Genomic DNA, 22,246 nt, shown 5'->3' with positions numbered 1-22,246 from the left:
TATTCTTATGAAGGAATTCAGCACATATTTTCTGAAGTGACTTTATTTATGTTCTTTAATCATGACTGTACTTCTACTAGATATCACCATTAAGTAACAGTATGAAGAGTCATTTATCTTGAAAAGTATTTTTAAAGAAATACATGGTTAAGTTCGAAATGTGAAAATATTTGTATATTTAAATAAATAAGACTAACCAATACATGCTATGAAGGCTCTAGATAAATCTCATGACCTTACATTTGGAGATGGCTCTGTTCTTTCAGACTGTATCTCTTCTTTTCCATTTTCACCTGATTGTGTCATATGGTATGATCTGCCTTCAATGAAAGTAATGTAGTCTTTGTAAGAGCAGAGTGGGCCTGCCAGGATCCCCATGAAGTTACAGTTGTAACTCAAATACTCCAGTAGGCTTGGCATGCGCCTGCAATGAAAAGACATGCAACCAGTGAGATGCAGCGTAAGCTTTCAGAACATTTGATAGAATAATCATCCACCTCACTGTTCCCCATTTCCAAAATAAGACAAGCTTTAATTTTCATTTGCACCCACACAACAAAAATTTTCAGGCTCAGGACACAGTCATGCTCAACAGTGTGTCTGAATAAGAGCTTCTTTACAGATACTTAGGGCAAATATAAAGGTTTCGACTTAGATTTCTCATGATGAAACAAATCAAAGATGGGTGCACTATCCATAAAGTGCTGTCTCTTCCCAGGCAATTATCTGCTCTTATAACAAACACATGCTGCACACCATATGCCCCACATGCTCCAGGGCCTGGATACAGCAGGAAACAAAGAGAAGACAATCCTATAGCCACAAGGCTTGCATACCAGTTGCAGAAAACAATAATAAAATATATAAAAAATATTTTCAGAGATGCTAAGTGCTACAAAAAGAAGGAACTCTTTTATGATATTAAGAAGTCAGAGAAGGCCTCTCTGGTAAGGTGACATTTGAGCAGAGACCAGAAAAAAGTGACAGGAATAATGTGGACAGGGATTCCAGGCAGAGGGAATGATGCTTGAGGACCCCTGAGCTGGGCATGCCTGGCAGCAAGGAGACCATGGGGCTGGAGTAGAGTGGTCCCAGGAGAGGAGGTAGGAGCAGGGCAGACAGCTGAGCTGAACCAGACAGGGCCTGCCTTACTAGCCATGGCAGGGACTTTAGATTTTATTCTGACTTAAATGAAAAAACATAGCAGGGTTTTAAAAGACCTATGTCTGAAAACACATCACTTCAGCCCATGTGTGGGGCTCCTGCTATCTCCAGGCAGGAGATGACGATGGCTGGAGGAGGGGCAGACGCTCTGCACGTGTCCTGGCAGTGGAGCCTGAAGTCTGCTGAGGGATTGGCTATGGGGTGGAAGAGAAAAGGGAGTCAAGAATGTCCCAAAACATTTTTAATTCCATTCCTTAGAGGTCTGTCCAAATGATACATGGTACCTACGGGTAATAGGGTGAAAACAGTTAGTTTATACAAGAGGCTGTTTAGACTATTTATGTTATCATATAAATGAATAAGGAGCGTATATTTAAAAAAAAAATACAGTTCCATTAAGAAAGTCTACTGTCGATTATAAGCCATCACAAAGAAACCACAACTGCACCTGGGCACGGCAGGCAGGCTTCTCAAACATGTCACAGTCCCTCCTCCTCTCTGAATAGGATAAGCTGTCTCCTTAAAATATACAAACATTCTTGTGGACAAGAGAAGTTGAGAGAATACCCTCATAATAGAATGTATTTTTAAAAACCAATTTAAGAGATAGGTCTTGTTATGTTGCCCAGGCTGGACTCAAACTCCTGAGCTCAAGCAATCCTTCTGCCTTGGCCCCCTGAGTAGCTGGGATGACAGGCACTCACCACCTTGCCTAGCTTAGCATACATTAATTTTCTTTGAGAAATTACATAGAACAAAATAGTGATTCCTGCCCATCTGATACTGTCTAGGTTACCACTCAGTCAAAACTACTTTTCTAACTTTTCCAGACTTATTTTTCCACTTTTAAAAATGTCTTGAACCTTAAGTATTTTCTTTTCAGGGCTTGAAATTGATGACAGAAAATGTTTCTGGCAGATTTTCTCTTTTAGTTATTTCTATTTAATGATGAAACAGCCTGCTTTCTCACTGTATCAAAGACTGGGGTAAGTACCCTGCAGTCACAAGGGTACAAAAGAACTCCTTGTACTCCAGCAGCAGAGTTTCATTCTCAATACCAATTATTTTAACACCAAGTCAACTATGTATCACCATTAGCAAGGACAGGAGGAGGTTCTTAATCATGAAACTTGCTTAAGTAATTTTTGGCTCCACTGTCATATCAAACAAGTCATTTTAGGTACTGAAGTAAATTACTACACTTGTTTATAAAATCAGAACTTAAATCTAATTGTAATGTATAATACCAAACAAAAGATTCATTCATTCATTCCATTGATAATTATTTGATATCAACCATGTGCTGTCTCAAGTTTGGGCTTCTCCCTGTGGAATTATTGACACTTTGGACCCCCAGTTCTCTGTTGTGGCATCCTCCTGCACACTGCAGGGTGTTTGGCAGCACCCCCTAGGTGCTACCCACCAGATGTCAGTAGCACCACCCCCTGAGCAGTAACAACCAAAAATGTCTGAATCTTGGAGGCAAAATCACTCCAAATAATGAACTACAACTTAGATAACGGGAACAATAAATGAGACAAAGTTCTTGTCCTCAATGACCTTATATTGAGGGGCATGGAGAGGGACAATTAAAACAAATGTCTTGTATAACATCAGACAGTTACACCTACTACTGAAGAAAACAAAGCAGAGCAAAGGGACAGAAAGCGATGGCAGGAAGGGAGGGGTACTTTTGATAGAGTGGTTTGCACAGTAAAGAATGGATGGATTGAGGAAGCGTGGGCGAGCTCTGGGCTCTTGCTGGGCCTTATATGCTGTGGCCAGGGGTTTGTAATTCTATTCTAAATTACAGGGGAAGCCACTGGAGGATTTTCATCAGGGGAGGGGAATAATATAATCCAATGCACATTAAAAGCTTCTCTGGCTGCTAGCTGAAAAGTAGGCTGCACAGGGGATGGGAGAAAATAGGGATGCCAGGTAGGAAGGCTCCCACAGCAGACTAAGTAGAAAATGAGGGTTTGTGCTGGGATGTGACCTGCGGAAGTGGTGAAAATCAGTCAGATCAGAGATGAATTTTAAGGGAAGGGCTAACTTAACTTGCTGGTGAAGTGTATTTGCTATAAGAAAACGGAAGTCCCCCCAAGCCACCAGTGATAATGCCACTGTTATTAACTAAGTGGGTGATAATGGTGGAGGAACAGATGTGGAGGAGGAAGGAAGAGGGGACCAAATTAGAAGTTCTGTTTTGAACATGTTCTGTTTGAGCTGCCTGTCACTATCCATGTAGAGACCTTAAAATGGCAGTTGGATAAATGAGGCTGGAGCTGAGGGGACAGGATTGTGCGGGAATATAAATTTAGAAGACTTCAAACACGAAGATGGTATTTAAAGTCAATGGATGTGACCACCTGGAGAAAACTGAGAGGTCCAGGTCTGAGCCCTGGAATACAGCAGGTTATTCCTGTGGTAAGGCAGAAGCAGGGTCAGAGGATTAAGCAGAAGAAACAGAGAGTCAGTGAGGGGGGAGAAAAAGGGAAAGAATGGAGTGTCCTGGAAGGAAGTGAAGAAGGTATTTCAGAAGAGTGGCCAGCTGGCCAGTGCTGTTGAGGTTCGGCATCATGCAAACAGGCTGACAATGAAATCGGCCAAGACTAAGAGCGATCCTGAAAGAATGATTTCAGACCAAGAATGGGGACAAATACCTTAATGCAGGGGGTTGAGGAGAGAATGGGAAGGACACTGAATGTTGACAAAGCCTTCAAAAAGTGCTCTTCTAAAGGAGTGTGCAATAATGGGGTGACGGCTAGAAAGGAATGAGAGGTGCCATGAGCTTGTTCTGTTCAGGTGGTGGGGATGGCCCAACGGAGAGGCAGAAATCAGTGAGCGAACAGACAGGAGTAACTGACACAGCAAAATCCTTGAGAAGGAAGTGGACTCCGTGCCACAGTGAGAAGCTGGCCTTAGATTACGGACAGCTAGTATTTGATACCAGGAAACAAAGTAGAGCACTGTGTTAGAGATTCAGGCATCATTGTATATTTGGTGGTTGCAAAATCAAAGTAGGATTGCTTTTTTTTCTCTCCAAAAAATAAAATTTTGCTACCAACATAAGTAGCGGGGACAGAGTGTTAAAAGTCTGGGAGAAAGGAGAATATATCATCTTAGTAGAGTGTGGGAAATGAGTGGACTAAGGAAATGTGATCGAGCCACTGGCAATACTAGGAATCCTAATTTTAAATTTGGAGTAACAAATTCAAATGAGTCCAGTCAGCAAGAAGATGTTTTTCCATTCAGCTTTATTCCACTGTTTAGGTAGGTGGAGAGGTTGGGTTACCTAGGTCTGGGGATTTTCTCTCGATGTGAGAGGCACGGGGGAAATGGGGGCTGAGTGTAAATGAGTAGCTACTGGGATAGCCCAAGGGCCCCTAAAGATCAAAGAACCCAGACCAAATTAACCTCTAGAAAAGTATACTTAAGTGTGTATTTATTGCTATATAAAGACTGACTATAGAGGTTATCAGAATAGAACATTGTTAAAGATGGGGAAAATATAAAAAGATCCCTAAGACATGCTACCTGGGATCAAAGATGAATGAATACTTAGTGTAGTTCTAAATAATATCACAAACAATCTCATTCTTCTAGCAGTTACGCACTTATTCATTCTAGATTTAGAAACAAGGTAATCTACAGATAATTTTTCTTTAAGTATAATGCGTATTCCATCTCAAATTATTTTCGGTTGAGATGGACCCTGTGAAATTAAGCCATTCCTTAGATTAGTCATCAGAGTGCCTTCAATAAATGAAGTAGAAGCCTATCGCAGATGAATTCCTCAAATAATAATGAGAATTATCTGACTGGTTCTTTATTATTTCAAAATATGGCATCTATATACTATACTAATGCATTATATCTTAGCCCAGTACCTGCCATCAAGTTATCGGCCTGTAAATGGTACCTGCCATTACTATCAGTAATTACTAGATGGCAGACATGAAGACAATACTATCCTCCTGTCTTCAAGGAACTCAGAGTCTCACAGGGACAAAAACTAGCAGCTAGCCTCATGGCCCACAGGAGTCATACATGTACAATCACATAGGCAGGGTGCTGCAGGAGCCTTAGAGAGGATACCCAGTCCCACCCAGCAGGCTTTGGCAGGAGGGAGGTGCGTGGAGGGAGTGAGGCTTGATTTTCAGAAGTAAGTACCTCTAGAAGGACTAGTAAGCCTAAGCCACAGGAGGAATGTGGTTCCTAGGCAGAGGCATGGGAAGCATGACAGGATACGATGCAAAGGCACGTACCTTACAGCTAAATCCCTCTGTGAGGAAGTCAGTTCTTCATCCTTCCGAAACATCCCTGAGAAACAAAAATTGGTACTTTTATCAATTAAGATTTCTCCCAAAATGGCATTTTTGCCCATGCACACTTTCATTACTTTCCTCATTTGAAATTCATGCTATTATATTCCCAATTTTGATATAATGACTATTCCATTCCTTCTTATGGCAACACAGGCTCAATCATGTGAAAAGTCTTTATAAAATAACACATGGGTGGTCATTTGACTCCACTCTAAGGGAAGTTATAATTAAACTAAAGAATTCCCAAATGCTGGCACTTTTTAAATTATAATGTTATTGTCCTTAACTGTAAATGCTATGACTTTTCCAAAAGGGCCATTACAATTTTTCTATTATTGGATAACTTAAATGACTACACATTAGTACTATAAACTAGAAGCTCAACATAAAGCAAGGAGCAATTTCCTTACTCCTGATGACTCCAATGCATGAAAACCAAACTCAAATATATGATCTTTATCCATCTATTTACTTTCTCTTCAAAGAAGAGGATGTATTATTTAAGATTACACATCAACTTACTAGATCCATATGCTTTGAAAATATATATACCTCAAATCCAATTTAAAGACTAAAGGGGAACTAAATTAAAAAGCAAGGAGCAACATTAATATTCATAAATTAATATTAATAAAGTATTAATATTCCCAAAAGAAACAAAGCTAAAGCAATTAAAAAACACTGAAATAGACAAAACTAAAAACAGGAAAAGACAAATCATAAAAGAACTACATGTAGCCAACTAATGTGAAATGTTAATTTCATAACATTTTTATTATAAACCATTAAATGTACATTAAAAGAGCAAGATGCCGTTTACACTTATAAGTATGCAGAAATTTTAAAGGGCTCTTACTCATATTGTACAATCTAAATTATGTAAAACACACATTTTATGTATTTTATATGTATATAATACAAAGATGAGAAGAAAATAATTACTTCCTTAAAATGTCTCCGAAACTATTCTATGCACTGAGGAAAGAGCAGAGGAAAAACAAACTCCCTGCTTTTATAGCACTTACAGTCTAGTAGGGAGATAGAAGATAAACAAATGAGCTACCAAGAGGAACTCACATCATCTTTCTGTAAACCAGTATAGCAAACACTTTAGGTATCTTTCTACCCTCTGTTCCTAAAACTCTAGCCCTAAGGAAATAACTGAAGGTGTGGTTCAAGATATATGACACGGATCATCACAAGTTTATACATAATAGCAAAAAAAAAAAAAAAAAAAAAGTAGCAGCCTGTATATGCTACAATTGAAGAATGGGAATATATTATACATTCCACTTTTGACAATTATGTAAAAAGAAAACTATGCCTCATAAGATGATAAAGGAAATATTAATAAAAAAAAAGAAGGGACCAGGCGCAGTGGCTCACATCTGTAATCCCAGCACTTTGGGAGGCCAAGGCAGCTGAATCACCTGAGGTCAGGAGTTTGAGACCAGCTTGGCCAACATGGTGAAATCTTGTCTCTACTTTAAAAAAATAAAAAAATTAGCCAGGCATGGTGGTACATGCCTGTAATCCCAACTACTCAGGAGGCTGAGGCATGAGAATCGCTTGGATCTGGGAAGCGGAGGTTGTAGTGGGCCTAGACTGCCTAAAAAGAAAAAAAAAAAAGGAGGAGGAGGAGGTCTGGCTCTGAGGATTGTTGGGGGAGGGATACAGAAGATTATTTTTCTTTGTATTTCCAATTCATGTTTTTCAAATTTTCCTCAATGACCACATACCTACTTTTTATAATCAGAGGGAAAAAAAAACACTTAAAAAAAGATGATCAAAGATGAGAAAAAGGTAAAATACTATCAGGATTTAAACACTAAAAAAGGATAACTCCTATTTGTGACAATTCTATTTTCTTTCCCCATATCAGATACACTGCTGTCCACCCTTTCCTTAAAAAAACAACAGCCATCTTTAGAAATGAGGATAAGTATTCGATTGTCTAAAATTTCTTATCCTTTTTTTCCTCATGCTTTTACCAGAAGGGTGACATGTTAATAACCTTATTTGTGATTTCAAGCTTTGCCATACATAAACTATGTTGTTAGGTTTAGTCAGCATTTCCAAGTGTTTGGCATAGGGTGGGCCTCTACACCAGTTCAGCCTGCCACGTTGCTCAGAGAAGCTATTATTGCTTTCAAAGTATAAACTAGCCAAGAAAAGCAGACACGGAGCTTAAAGGATAGAGTTACATAGAACAAACGTGTCAAAAGCCTACAAGCACAACAAGCTCAGCCTCCCTTCTCAGTTCACAATTTGGGAACTTGCCAAAAGAATCACCAAAAACCAATTAAAGAAAAGATATCATTTTTTAACGCTAAAAGTCTAACCAGGTACAGACAAGGCAGTCCAGCAAACAATGGGATACAAGAAGACTTCTGAGCCCCGTCGTGACAACACGTTGTTGGCAGAGACTGAACGCCTGCCACTGTTTGTTGCTGCTGTGTCTAACCGCTGATGCTGGCAGTCCAGAGATTCTACTGTGCTGCTTAGTTGCCCTGAGTACACTATTTTTTCACTGTATCAATGGAATGGTATATTTTCCACTGTTTAGTACTTACGTATGACTAGGTATAAGAAAATGATTGCTTATCATTTTCATGTAAATTCGGAGTTCAGGAATCATGGTGATGCCAAACAACCACTGATTATCCACATGGGTGGCTGCGATAGTGACATCTTTGGTTTCTGATGGTTCGATGTACACATATTTTGTTTCATGCATAAAATTATTAAAAATAATGTAGAAAATTACCCTCAGTCTATGTGTATAAGGTATATATAAAACATAAATTAATTCTGTGTTTAGGCTTGGGTCCCAAGATATCTCATTATATGTATGCAAATATTCCAAAATCCAAACATCCAAAATTGGAAACACTTCTGATCTCAAGCATTTCATATAAGAGATACTCAACCTGTACAAACATTCAGTTAGCTGAAGTATTCCTACTGTAAGGTGACATCAATGAAGCTGCCAGCAAGAAAACCAGCCATGCTATCCCTAAAGGCCACAATACAAGTCAGACTTCATGAACAAACATGCCAGCAGGTTATTTTAGTCATTCAACCTAAGCCCTCAGCAATCTCAAAGCCAGAAGGGTAAACAGGCTCTGTTATGTGAGGGTGATGAAATGTCTTAAAAACCATGCCTAGAAATATCCAAAGATACAGTAACACCTGCTTCCTGAGGATGCAAGTATGAATGATGCTGCTGGATTGATTCACTGATAGTTGAGAAACAGACACAGTTATAGATAATTCACTTGGTTTCATCTAGGAGTGGTCCAGAACCAGACTGTGCAGAAACAGGTTAGCAGAGTTCTGAGTCTGCTGTCCTTAGTAAGGCCTTCTTATAAGGTGTGCGCTGGTCCACAGTCCCCTACACCAATATGAAATGTTCCCTATGCCTAGCCTATTTGTGTCAACAACATGGTTTATTCAGAACACCTGCTTTCCTTCTGGGAGCCTGGAATTTGGTGTGTGTTAGGCAGCAGAAGCCTATGTGACCAGCCCCTGATAAAAACTTTAAGAGTTTCCCGAATAGACACTTCCCAGCTGTTGTCACAATTTGTTGCTGGGGAGATTAAGTACATTCTTAATTCCCCCAGCAACAAATTGTGAAAAACTAAGTGATTTCCCTGGGAGAGGACTTCTGGAAACTTGTGCCTGGTTTCTTCTAGACTTCACTACAGGCACATTGCATTTTACTGACTTTGCTTGGAATCTTTTCACTGTAATAAATGTTAGCCATGAATACAACTACATGCTAAGTCCTGTGAATCACCAAGCTGGGAGTGGTGTTGGGGTCCCCCGACACACAGACAATAAGGCCCTTCTCTGAAAGACTAGCTGAGAAAATATAGATTAGACAGGGTTCAATCCATCCCTTGGGAATAAAGGGGTAGGTGGTATCGGGAGTGGCAGATCTGTAGCAGACTGTCTCAAAGGATGTACTGAAGCAAACTGGAAGAGGAATCCAGTTTGATAAGTTAAAGGGAATGAAATCTTTAAATGCTGCCAAGATTAATCAAAATCTAAACTGTTCTAAACAGATAATTACCATTAAATCCATTTAAAAGAAGAGGTCACAAAATGGGGTTTCTTGTGCTTCTAATTCTGAGTTGAATATATATTGTCATCAGATACTTCTAGACCTATGGACAAAATTATATCCTTGACCCATGACTTTTCTATATTCTCTTTCCTGTGTCACAGGAGTAACCTGTTATCGGCATACTACAGAAGTTTTAGCACCTAAAGATAACTGTATGTTTTTACCTACAGTGTTTTCTAGTATTAAGTTTTATAACTACAATCTCGTTTCAAGGTCTGGTGAGTTTCGCCAGATGACTTCATTGATCAGAATGCAAGAACTACAAGACACTGCACAAATTATAATCCATGAAAAAACCCTTCAAGCTGGATCATACTGTTAATTGACAACGGAGAAAACTGAAGCAGTAAGAAGCTGAACTGGAATCTGAGTATACATTTGCCCATCCATCAAAACCCACACTCCTACCACACCTCATGTTCCCTCCTGTATGCGGAATTTTCCCTCAGAGGTGAAGTTTCTCTTTCGAAGGGCAGAGTTGCTGTTTAACATGCAGACTTGATTAAACACGTAGCAGAGATTTTTTAATCTACCTCTTTCCTTCCACCATCCCCCAGAAATGCTTGTAGTAGTCAGGGGTGAGAAGAGGAAAAATTCTCTCTCTCTCTCTCTCTCACTTTCTTTTCACAGTACTGTCAGGGCTGGTCCTCAGACAGTAAGAGGGAAATCCTGCCCGGGGAGTTGCACTGGATAGGTGGAGACACAGTGGGGCTCAAATTCATCTCAAAAGCTCCCCAGGATACATACAAATGACTGTTCTAATAGGGATGCTTCACTTCTTCAGTCTTTGAAGGAATCAGAGTCCAAATCTTATGACTCAGAGTCCTGTTAGGCCAGGGCTATATGTCACTCATTGAAAAGAGAAATATTTATAATAAAAATATACGGAAACATATAATTATGAATGTATGTATAAAAAGGAAAGAGGTGGGGGGAAACACATAAATTATAATAAGAATTTAACAAGGAGATGAAGCAGGAAATAATAAAACTTGATCTAGACCAAATGTCTCTTTCCTTTATATGTCAAATTACCACTACTGTGGGCCATATGACTAAATCACACCATTTTACTTTTTGTCACTGCACTGAATTCAAAATGAAGATAAAACACTGAAGGAAAGCAAGCATTTTTCATAACCCTATGCAGAGTTAAATATATTCCACTATCTTAACACCCTCCCTTTCCTTACTCTAACAGCAGAAAGTTACGGTAATATCTCAAGCAAAAGATTATTGGAATTAAAATTTTTTCAGCAACAAAAAATTAATTTCAGAATTCTTACCATCATGAATTTCGTAAGCCAAACTAGTGATCTTCTGAGTAATGATCATCATTGGGCTGTGACAAGATAAAAAAAATTAGTATTTTAAAAGAAGAAAGTTAAAACAATACTTATGACATATGAATAAGAGTTTATTCTGCTTTTATCACTACAAATCCTGAAATTTTTAACATAAAAAAGACCTCCAAGGGATTTCAGCAATAACTCAGAGGTTATGTGTTTGAGGACAGCACAGGAGATGGCGATCTGGGCTTTCTCCCAGGCTTCAAAAAACAAAACAAAACAAAAAATGCTCCCCCCTAAAAGAAATCTCTAGTGACCCAGTGATCTAACCCAGTCTCCTCATCTTATACATTAGAAAATGAGGCCCGGAGGTGAGAGGCACACAGGCATGAGAGGAGGCCCCGGTCTCCTGCTTTTGGCTCAGTACTGTCTTCAACATCACGGACACACTCCCAACTTCTTACTCTAAAAACTAGGCACCCAGGGGTTATTGACTCTAAACACAGTCAGGTAAGGCACTGAAATCATGATGTATTTTAAAGGAAAAAGGACTTTAAAATAATAAAAGAAAACACATTATTTTCCTATATTTTGTTATTATTATTGAATGAATAACTTGGAAAGGAAAAAAACACAGCCATATGAGAAAACCACCAGGATGCATCTTACACTTCATTAGCTTTCAGACAATATTAAAAAACAGTTAACGCTGGGCTCAGTCGCTCATGCCTGTCATCCCAGCACTTTCGGAGGCTGAGGCGGGAGAATTGCTTGAACCCAGGAGTTTGAGACCACCCTGGTTAACATAGCAACACCCCATCTCTATAAAAATAAATAAAACCACCAGGAAGGCTTTTATCCTTTAACTATTACATTAGCTTACAGACAATATTGAAGAACAATTGACCAAAAGTTATTTAACTTTCTGAAACGATAATACAATAAAACCAAGAAATTGTGTTTTGCCTTAAGGTAGACTGTGCTCTATACATGTGAGGAGGAGAACACGTTTCAGGGAATCCTGAAGACCCCATGCACTGCCACGGAAAGGGGGCCCCAGGCTAGGGAGACTTAGTCCCCTGTGGGTCTAGTTCTTGACCTGCTCACTTCCACCAGTCCACATCGCTCAGTGCAGAAACTCGATCGTGTCCACTGCTGCCTTTGGCAAACAGATGTGTCTTTCTCACAATGTCAACAAACAGCAGCAAGGGTTTGCTTTAAACATTCCTACCACTGGTAATTTGATTTACAGACCTGGGCCCTTAAGAAGCTACAGCTCATTCTCCTCAACTAATAGGAATGTCTTATCAATGACAAATGGTCTTAAACTGGAAGTACTTAAGGGAGGAGATTTCTCTTAGGTTCAATTCTAAAAGTCAATTCTTACATTTACATACTCACTTCTCAGGGAATCATGCTTCAACCAACCTAATCCCCCAGGTGGCTTGGAACACCCAATTGCTATTTCTGCTTTGTAAGATATCCTTCAAGCCCTTGAAAATTATAAAAAATGCCCTGTAATTTCCATTTCCCCAGGGGGAGATAATCATTTTTCTCAATCTGCCTAATTCTTTTCATAGTTTAGCTCACTGGTGAGTTATGCAATTCTCTTCGGTTCTAAATTCTAATACCCATGTCTCCTTAAAACATAATAACAACTGATAAAATAATTATTACATTTATTTTGTCAATTCAGTGACACAGTAATCTGTCAGGTATACACAGACAAGATGTTTAAAAAATGCAAATATGGGCTCTGAGTGTCCTTCTTGTGCCCGCTTGGGCCCCTGAACCCACATACAACTTCTATTCCATCAGGTGCAAAGGACACAGAAGCTCTTACAAAAGTGAGCTTCACTGGGAGGACAGGTGATGTGTGGCTGGGAGGACGGGTGACATGTAGCTGTACTGCTGATTCCAGGAATCATGCCCCTTAACAGAGTAGGAGGGAAGACAGGAAATGGACCTGAATACTCCAGCCTCTCTCCAAATGCTGCTCTCTCCACCCAGACTACTCTTCCTGGAATCATTTTACAAGGATAAGCTACTCCTCCCTCTTCAAGAATCAGCTGAAGAGTCACTTCACACAAGAGGCCCACTGGACAACTCTAACTCAAGGAGCTTCCCTCTGCCCACACAAACACATACACATGCATGAAAATACACACACTTCATTTCATCTCAGTCCTTGTTTGTTTCCTTTACAGTGTTTTCACATTCATAGTTGTTCTCTTTATTAAATCTCTCCCTTTTAAATCTCCCCCTTTTTTAGAAAGTCCATGAGGCAAGGAACCTAACAGTCTTGTTCACCACTAAACCTTCAGCATGTATCACAGTGTCTGGCACAAAATATGTGCTAAATAAAAAAAACATTTCTTTTCATCAGGGTCTCGCTCTGTCACCCAGGCTGGAGTGCAGTAGTGCAATCTTGTCTGACTGAATTCAGCCTCGAACTTCTGGGCTCAAATGATTCTCCCACCCCAGCCTCCCAGGCAGCTGACACTACAGGAGCGTGCCACCACACATGGATAATCTTTAAATTTCTGGTTAACACGAGGTTTTGCCATGTTGTTCAGGCTGTTCTCAAACTCCTGGACTCAAGTGATCCACCCGCCTCAGCCTCTCAAAGTACTGAAATTACAGGTGTGAGCCACTGTGCCTGGCCAACAAATATTTTTAAAATATCAAATAAATGGAATCTAAGTGTCCAGTCAAGATCTATTACTCCCTCTATAGGTTATACACCCCCCGCTATCTGTTCTTTCTCGTCTGTGCTTGAAAGCATTTATTATATATTGTAATTATTTGTTTACTCTTCTATTACCACAAAAAAAAAAAAACCATGAGCTACTCAACAGTTAGGAATACTGCTTTAATTATTTCTGTGCCTTCAGTACCTGGTACATAATACACCGTCAATGTACTGACTGGTTTATAGAAATGCCTCATCATTTTTTTTTGCTTCATTTCCTGATGGTCATTAGCTCCATATATTCCTTTTGTTTTAAGTGGATGGCAGTCCCAATGCTCTGGTCCAACCCGTCAGCCAGGCATTGCACATGGAGAAACAGAAAGACTGAAGACAAAACTATCATAGAGTAACTACACAGGCATATGTTATGGATGAAAATAAGATTATAGGAAAAGTTCAGTAAGGGATGAGTAGATTAAAGAGAGCTCAGAAATGCAAACTAGAGGGCAAAACAGCCAGATGAGTCCAACACAGCACAGCAGGTACACAGCTAGGAGACAAGAAAGACTGATGAGAAAGGGCACACCTCACCCTTCCACAGCAGAAACAACTGTGCAGAAGGCATTTACAAATGAAAATAGTCATAACAGTACACAGGGACGTAACTGCAGTGGGCTTTCTTAACAGTATATTTTGTTCACAAACATCTGTTTCAGGACAAATTAGGGTGATTTACACAACTATTTCACTTACATCTTTACTGACATTTTAACTATTGAATATCTGTTGACTTTGTATTAATGCAGCCTCAGTATCTAACCACTTCCTGGACCCTAGGAAAAGCCTGGGATGCCTTGACACAAATTGGAAAGAACCTCCTGTTTCGCTAGGATGGAAGCTGGAAGCTGGAAGCTGGAAAAGGGAGAAGAAGCGGAAGGCTTTGGAACTTCCAGAGTGAGGTCAGGGCCTGTGGATGGAGGTTTTTTTCCTTCTATAGGACAACGTTAGTATATTTAAGTGGTATTACCGAAATTTCCTTCCAGTGATACTCTGCTAAGACTGTGGGAAAATATGAAATATAACTGTTCAAAGTAATACTTCAACTGATGTAACAGTTTTAGCTAATATAAAAAAATTCAGCTTAAGTAAAAATTCTAGGCTTTCTGAAATAAAAAAAGGATAAAAAATTTAAAAATATATTTACATACTTTTTATCTCTACAAAGAACAAGAATAGGATTTGGTTCTATTACACAGTAAAACTCAAATGTAGTTAAACATTACAAGCGAATGAATGCTAAAAATGAACAATTACTTTTGTGATTGTTCTGTTATCTCTAGGAGACCACTAAACTCAAGGGAAGTCTGTATGTTAATGCTACAAATCAACTAAAAGCATCTACTGGGTAACAGCTTGCCACCAGGATATGTGTTACCCGGCAACAGAGGCAAACTGTTAACTGTCCACCTCAGTTATCCTAAGTGTACAAGTACCCTTTCATCCAAACAAGATCTGCTGACACCAAGTAAACTCACTTGCCTAACACCAAATGAATACAAAGTGAGAGATGATGGAAAAGGCCATTAGTCTTTGTCCATTCATTCATTTACTAACAGCTTCATTCAGAAAAAAACAAGTATTTAATGAATGAACACCTACGATGCACCAAGTACTGTTCTATGTGCCAAAGACACAGTGTGAACAGGACAGGCCAAGTCCTTGCTGTTATGGAATTTATACTGCACTGGAGAGAGACAGATTATAAACGAATAAACAGGTAAAGATACAATGTGTCAGACGCTATGAGCCCTGGGCAATAAAATGAAGCAGAGTAAGGGGCCTAAGGAATACAGGACACAGGTGGGAACCAGCCTCACCCAGAAGATGACAGTGAACTAGAGGACAAGCTCTGTGGAGACCTGGAGTAAAAATGTTCCAGGAAGAGAGAAAGGCAAGTTCAACAGTCTAGGAAGAAGTGTGACTGGCATGTTGCAGGATCAGCATGGAGGCCAATGTGACAGTGAGTAATGGGGACACAAACAAAGGTTGAAGACGGCAAGCAGGAGGCCGGATCCAGCAGGCTCTCGCCTTCTCAGGGTGAGGACACAGGCATCGATCTGAGTGAGACAAGAAACTACTGGAGGATTTTAGGCAAAAAAGTGACTCGGTTTTAAAAGAATATATTCTGACTCTAGGTTGAAAAAAGACTGTGGGGGTACCAGAGGCAGGGGGAAGGTGGGCAGGGGAGGATGGTGGCCCAGACCAGGGTAACAGCACAGGAGGTCTGAAGTCACTTCTAGATCTATTCTGAAGGGAAAGTCAATGGGATTTGATAATGTATCCTATGCAGGTTTTCATACTTGGTACCACCGAGGTTTTTGACCAGGGTAACTAGGAGGAGGAAGCGGACTGAGAAGGGAAATCAGGGCTGCAACTTTAGGCATGCTTGGCACAAGAGGCCCTAGACAGCAGGGTGCATAGGCAGCTGGACGTACGGGTCAGAACACTTAATCCTGACCCCACTTCACATCAATTGTGGAAGACAAGGAAGTTATCTGACTTTTCTCAAAACGGTTATCTATAAAACACAGGGGATAATGATGCCACTGTGTACTAAATTCAATAGTGTCTGACACACAGCAGATGTTTAATAGGAGCTGGGTCCCGTCTCCATTCACGCCTTTGCATAATAACTAAACTGCTATGAAGCCAATGGTGCTGAAGGAACATAATAATCAAAAGGGAAGCGCTGTTTTGATGAAAGGTATGTGAATAACTACAGTACAAAGTATGCACTGCCCAGTGAGCTATTTGAGGATTTACACAGATAGAGCTGAGGGGATGCATCTCAAACAAGAGTCATTTAGCTAAGCCTTTAAGACTGTGGAGGTTTGGACACGCAGATATGGCTGGAAGGGTGTTCCAAGGAGAAACACTGGGATGAGTGGCAGAACTGAAGAAGAAAGAGTGGTGAGAAGGCACACACTGAGGAGGCCCTGCAGGCCCATCACCAGCTTCTTAGCCTCAGGAAAACACTGCATGTTTCTGATGAATCTTGTGCCACCTGCTTTGTGAACACACATACGTTCAGGGAGAAAGGCTTGGTTGGGTAGGGCGACGAACAGACAAAGCAAACCATAATGGATCCATCTCTGTTTACTCCAGATAACTTGAATTACATTAGTGGTAGCCAGATGGAATGTTTCCTGAAATCAAATGTAGGTCAAGGGGCTGGGAAATGCTCCCACAGAATGAGCCAGGATCAGGGACAGGATCAAGTTCCACTACTTGCAGGCAGTTGAATGATTTACATCAACCCTATTCACAACACAGTTATGCATCATTAGCGGGAACACAATGAAGGGCCAAGGGGGGCCTTCCATGACTCATTTCAGAGAACACAGAAACACATCTACAATTAGAGTCTGAATATGAATAACGCTTTCTAAAAAGAAGGGATGGACATGATAAGCACACCTGTGGCTATCAGATTATATGGACTACCAGTTCTTATTACGCTTGAAAAAAATGCTGCCTACAAAAGTACCTGTCTGAACCTTGAAGAACCTAGCAAAATGCACAGCGCATGCTTAATAAACCTTACTGAAGGAGGACACACCACTGACCAGTAGTAAGCATTTACTAAGCCTCTAATACGGTTCAGTTAGCTCTAAGATACATTCTTGACATGAAGAAATGATTATTTCACATATAAATTTTTGGTACGTACACTAAAAGCAACCTTTTCAGTACCACAGAAATCAACATATTCCAATCAGAACCTTTTTGCTAAAAAATCTGTTCTCACTTCCATCTGCAGTCTATTATCTATACGTGGGGCAAGGATTTATCTTTCTTTTCTCTTTCTAAACGTCCCAATACCATTTACTGAAGAGTAGAGCCTGGCTTTCCCCATGAATTTCTGATCCCACCACTGCTGTTCTGTATTTTTATTTCTTAGATCCGTGGGTCTCTTTCTTGGTCCTTCATCTTGGTTTCCTTGGTTTGTCTATTGCTGTCAGTCCAGAATATTTTAATGGCTCCTGGGTAGAACGTCTTTATATCACTTCACTATACTCAAGCATTGATTCTTCTGGAGAAACTTTTCCATTTATTTACCTGATTTCCCTAAAAACTCCAATTTTACCTGCATTATATCATCAGATTAACTTGGGGGAGTCAGAGGGAATCTGCCTTTTTTTTTTTTTTTTACTTTATTTTTTATTTTTTTGAGACAGCTCTGTCACCCAGGCTGGAGTGCAGTGGTGCGATCTCAGCTCACTGCAACCTCCACCTCCCTGGCTCAAGTGATTCTCATGCCTCAACCTCCCAAGTAGCTGGAATTACAGGTACGCCCCACCACGCCCAGCTAATTTTTATATTTTCAGTAGAGACGAGTTTTGCCATATTGGTCAGGCTGGTCTCAAATTTCTGGCCTCAAGTGATCCACCTGCCTCAGCCTCTCAAAATGCTAGGAGTGCAGGCATGAGCCACCACACCCAGCCCCATTAGTATCTTTATAATACTGAAGGTTGTTTTGATTTTTTTTTTTTTTTTGAGACAGGGTCTTGGTCTGATACCCAGGTTGGAGTACAGTTGTGTGAATATGGCTCTGGAACCTCAATCTCCCAAGGTCAAGCGATCCTCCTGCTTCAGCCTCCCGAGTAGCTGGAACTACAGGAACACACCACCATGCCCAGCTAATTTTAAAATTTTTTGTAGAGACGAGGTTTCGCCATGTTACCCAGGCTGGTCTTGAACTCCCGAGTTCAAGCGATCCTCTCACCTAGGCCTCCCAAAGTGCTGGTATTACAGGTGTGAGCCACTGCACTCAGTCACATACTGAGTTTATTATTCAAACAAACAGGCTGATTTTTTTTGCCAGTTACTCTATGTTCTACAGCGAGAATTTATCGTTTTCTGCACAGAGCTTCTGTACATTTCTTTTTATACAAATTACTAGATTTTTTATGGTTTTTCTTGCTTTTGAAAAAGAATCCTGTTTCTCATTTTCTAACTGATTATTGCTGATATAAAGAAAGCTATGTAGTTGTTTTATATTTATCCTGTATCTGTTTTCTAAGGCTAATGTGAGACTGAACAATTTCAGTAGCTTTTCAACCTTTCTGTAAATAGAAACTTGTATTACGGCATAAGTCCCTGTATCTAATCAACATCTGAAATGTATCTTAAACCTAACAATTTACACAGACTTGCACACAAACACACACCCGTTTCTCCATACTCCTGTGCAAGTAAAATTGTCCCATGCAAAAGAGATTTCACTTTGATTCCTCAGCAAGAGTCTGGGCTTTGCTTCTTACACTTTTTAGCGTCAGAGCAATGGGCCAGCTCAGCACAAAGGGTTAGTCACTATCCAATCCACCTTCTTAGCCATCTAACATTCTGAAGATCTATGATATTCACTCTAATCAGGATCTTTTCTGCTCATATATTGTAACACATTCAAGGGTTCCCTGTGCCCAAATACTTTAGCAAGAGGAGTCTGTATCTAGGTGGCTCTTTTCTCTCCTGTGCCCATTTAAAAGAAAAAAAAAATAGAGAGCCTTCAAGTTAATTCTGCCACAATGGTCTCCTTCAGGTAATTCGACTGTGTCTAATCTTTATCAGACCACTGACAATGGTCAAAACTTTTCTCCTAACAGATAAAAAATATTCTTTAAACTGGGAGTTTTATAAACAGGTTTTCTATCTTAAAAATGCCAGATTGTTTTTCTTCTATATATTTAAATATTTAAAACTACACTTAAGTATTTAAATGCATTTTTTTAAAATTTATTTTTGTTTTTTTGAGACAGGGTCTCACTCTGTCACCCGGGCTGGAAGGCAGTGGTGCGATTTCAGCTCACTGCAACCACTGCGCCCAGGGCTCAAGCGTCTCTCCCACCTCAGCCTCCTGAGTAGCTTGGGCTACAGGTGTGCACCACCATGCACATCTAATTTTTTGTATCTTCAGTAGAGACAGGGTTTCACCATGCTGCCCAAGCTGGTCTCAAACTCCTGAGCTCGGGCAGTCCACCTGCTTTGGCCTCCAAAGTGCTGGGATTACAGGTGTGAGCCACCACACTCAGCCTTAAATGGCATTTTAAATAGTAGCAAAATACTTCTAAAGTCACATCATATACAGCTGTTTTTTAAACATGCACTATGTTCTTAAAGTCAACTGTCCTCTGACCTGAGGCCACATGACTCATGCTAGCTGATAGGAGGCACACAGAAGTGTTGCCCAGGTACACCCTCACTTTGCTCACACTTACCACCCCGCCCTCAACTTAACCTAGAGGATTCCAGAGCCTGAAGGAGGTAGAACCATAAGAAGGAACGAGTCTGGTTCCCTAAATGACTGTGTGGAGCAGAGACTCCCTCCTCAATGAAATGTAATGTGAATGAGAAATAAACTCTTATTACGTTGAGCCACTGAAATAATGTTATTGTTTTAAATGTACTTAGCCTATCCCTAGATAATATAGAAATGTCAGGTAAAGGCCTTGAGACTGACAAGAATTTGGAATAGCTAATAAGGGAAATAAAAAGGGGAATGACTAAGATCAAACTGATGGAGGGGCTGTGAGGGCCCACCAAAGTCTGGGCCACACAAATCTATACTCACACCAATCCACACGATTGTATAATACATTCAACTTGGCTATGTTAAATTATTCTTAAAATCGACCAGTTAAAAGAGCAGCAAAATATTTTTTAATGAACTATTACACAGAATCCCAAAATACAAACTAGAGAAACACAGAGCAGACGTGGCTGAAGCAAGACTGGAAGACCTAGAACCTCACCTGCTGAGCTCCTCTGACACCTGCAGAATCTGCCTACAAAGTCCCAGGACCCCAGAGGCCAATGTGAAAATTCATGATTTTACAATATTGTTAACTTCAAGCTGCTAATGCTAACATTTCTGTTATCAACATTAATAAATTAAACTAATTAAAAGTATGCTTTTTGTTTCAATTTTCTACTATTAATAAATGCTTATTTCTCACTGATTGAACTCAAGTATTCAAAGCTCTTAATTTCTCTTTCAGGTGGCACAGCTTTGCCCCCATGGCTCTCGTCTCTTCATTTGTGTTGTTTGTTACTTTCCCCCATTCTTCTGACTGTATTTTCAACTTTCTTCTGTACTTAAGTATTATTCCTGACTCAATACACATTTAATTCCACCATGTGCTAAGCATAGGATGCGTGATGAACAAGACCAATATGGTTGCAAATTCTCAGGAGAATTAAATTTTCTAAGCAATTGCAATTATTTTAAACTTACACAATGATTTCCTAATTTCATTACACTATGATGACAACGTGACCTGGGCTACTTCCTCAAGATCACGAAGGTTTTCACAGTGGTCTAGCGTCTACTGATTCTTCTCATGAGGTCATGTTCTCCAGGAACACCTACTATCCATAAATGGGATGGCCAACATCTGTTCTCCTTTTCTGCTCTTCCAGGTGTATTTCCCAATTCCTCTCAATAGCTTTGATTAACTAGATTTTTGGCGCATTTAAATTATTTTGTTTTGATCTGGGTTTTGTTTTGATGTAATTTCCTTTCAGCCAAACCAATTTTAAAATCTGTGTTGTAAAATATACTTTAATCTCATTATGAAGAAAAAGATATTTCCTCTTTCTCTTCTAAAATTCTCTTGTTTCATAAAAGTGATTTTTCTCTGAGCTGATACAACTTTGGTCCATTTCTATTGCTGAATAATTTTTTTTTCAGAGGTATCATGACTTTTCCAAAACACTTATTCTTAAATTGGATTTACTGCTCATTACTTATGCAGTCCAGATGACTCCAGCCTAGCCCAAAGCAGGCCTACCGTATCTTATTCACTGGAGAAAGCAGTCAAGCCTGACATAAAAAAAAAATAAAAGTGTATCTTCAACTTCCCCATCTGGTACCAAGGTGTTAGCAGATGTCACTTTACAAAGATGGAAAGCAAGTTACTTCATAAGAGCTTTTCTTGTATTTATTTCATAACAGACATTCAGTTTTGTTACAGGACAGAGACTCATCTAGCACCCAGTAAGAAAATAAATCCCCTTTGAAGGAACAAAAGCCAGAAGTTATTTCCACTACTCAACTGAATACTGCTGTTAAATGGAGAACATTACAAAGAGGTGAAACGCATAGAAGAAAAATGCATCCTTGAGCGTGTTCTCTAGGAAACTCTGACTGACCTAGCTCAAGGACCTATGAACCAAAGAAGTCCCATTAGGTATGGAGAAGCAGAACAAGGCTCTCACTGACTTCTGTAGTACTATAAAAGACTACTTAGAAGAGGGAAATTCTAAATTTATGAAGAAATTTTCAACTGAAATGTTTAATAATAGCTTTTCACTTGAACTACTAAATGCAAATATAATATTTTGTCCTTTAACCACCTTGCTAGAATGGATAAAACAGGCTACTAAATCAAAGTTTTCATCTTACCCTGAAAAATCAGCAGAATATTGTCCATAGTCAAAGATATAGACTCGAGTAACTTGGCACACTGTGAGGTATCCCAGAGCAAACACAAAGCAGTATCTGAAAAACAAAAATAAGCTACATTAATGAAAATAAAAGACTCATTTTGTTAAAGAGCACATTTTAAAGTACTTTATTAATTAA

General features: G+C 39.7%; 1 protein-coding gene across 6 annotated transcripts in view; it reads right to left on the bottom strand.

The window, feature by feature from the left end:
* MBOAT2 (membrane bound O-acyltransferase domain containing 2) overlaps window positions 1-22,246 on the bottom strand; it is a 139,037-nt gene that overhangs the window by 23,745 nt on the left and 93,046 nt on the right. For all 6 annotated transcript variants that reach the window (XM_032294194.1, XM_032294200.1, XM_032294196.1 and 3 more), the window contains 4 exons: window positions 22,067-22,162; window positions 10,908-10,963; window positions 5,433-5,487; window positions 241-424 (listed from right to left, as the gene is read on the bottom strand). In XM_032294194.1, the coding sequence (XP_032150085.1) occupies window positions 241-424; window positions 5,433-5,487; window positions 10,908-10,963; window positions 22,067-22,162 (391 nt within the window). The remainder of the gene's footprint in view (window positions 1-240; window positions 425-5,432; window positions 5,488-10,907; window positions 10,964-22,066; window positions 22,163-22,246) is intronic.

Source organism: Sapajus apella, unplaced genomic scaffold (genome assembly GCF_009761245.1).
Source record: "Sapajus apella isolate SASKATOON/1434 unplaced genomic scaffold, GSC_monkey_1.0 scaffold31, whole genome shotgun sequence".
Lineage (NCBI taxonomy): Eukaryota > Metazoa > Chordata > Mammalia > Primates > Cebidae > Sapajus > Sapajus apella.
The sequence above is the reverse complement of the archived record's forward strand: the minus strand, read 5'-3'. Positions and strand labels throughout refer to the sequence as shown.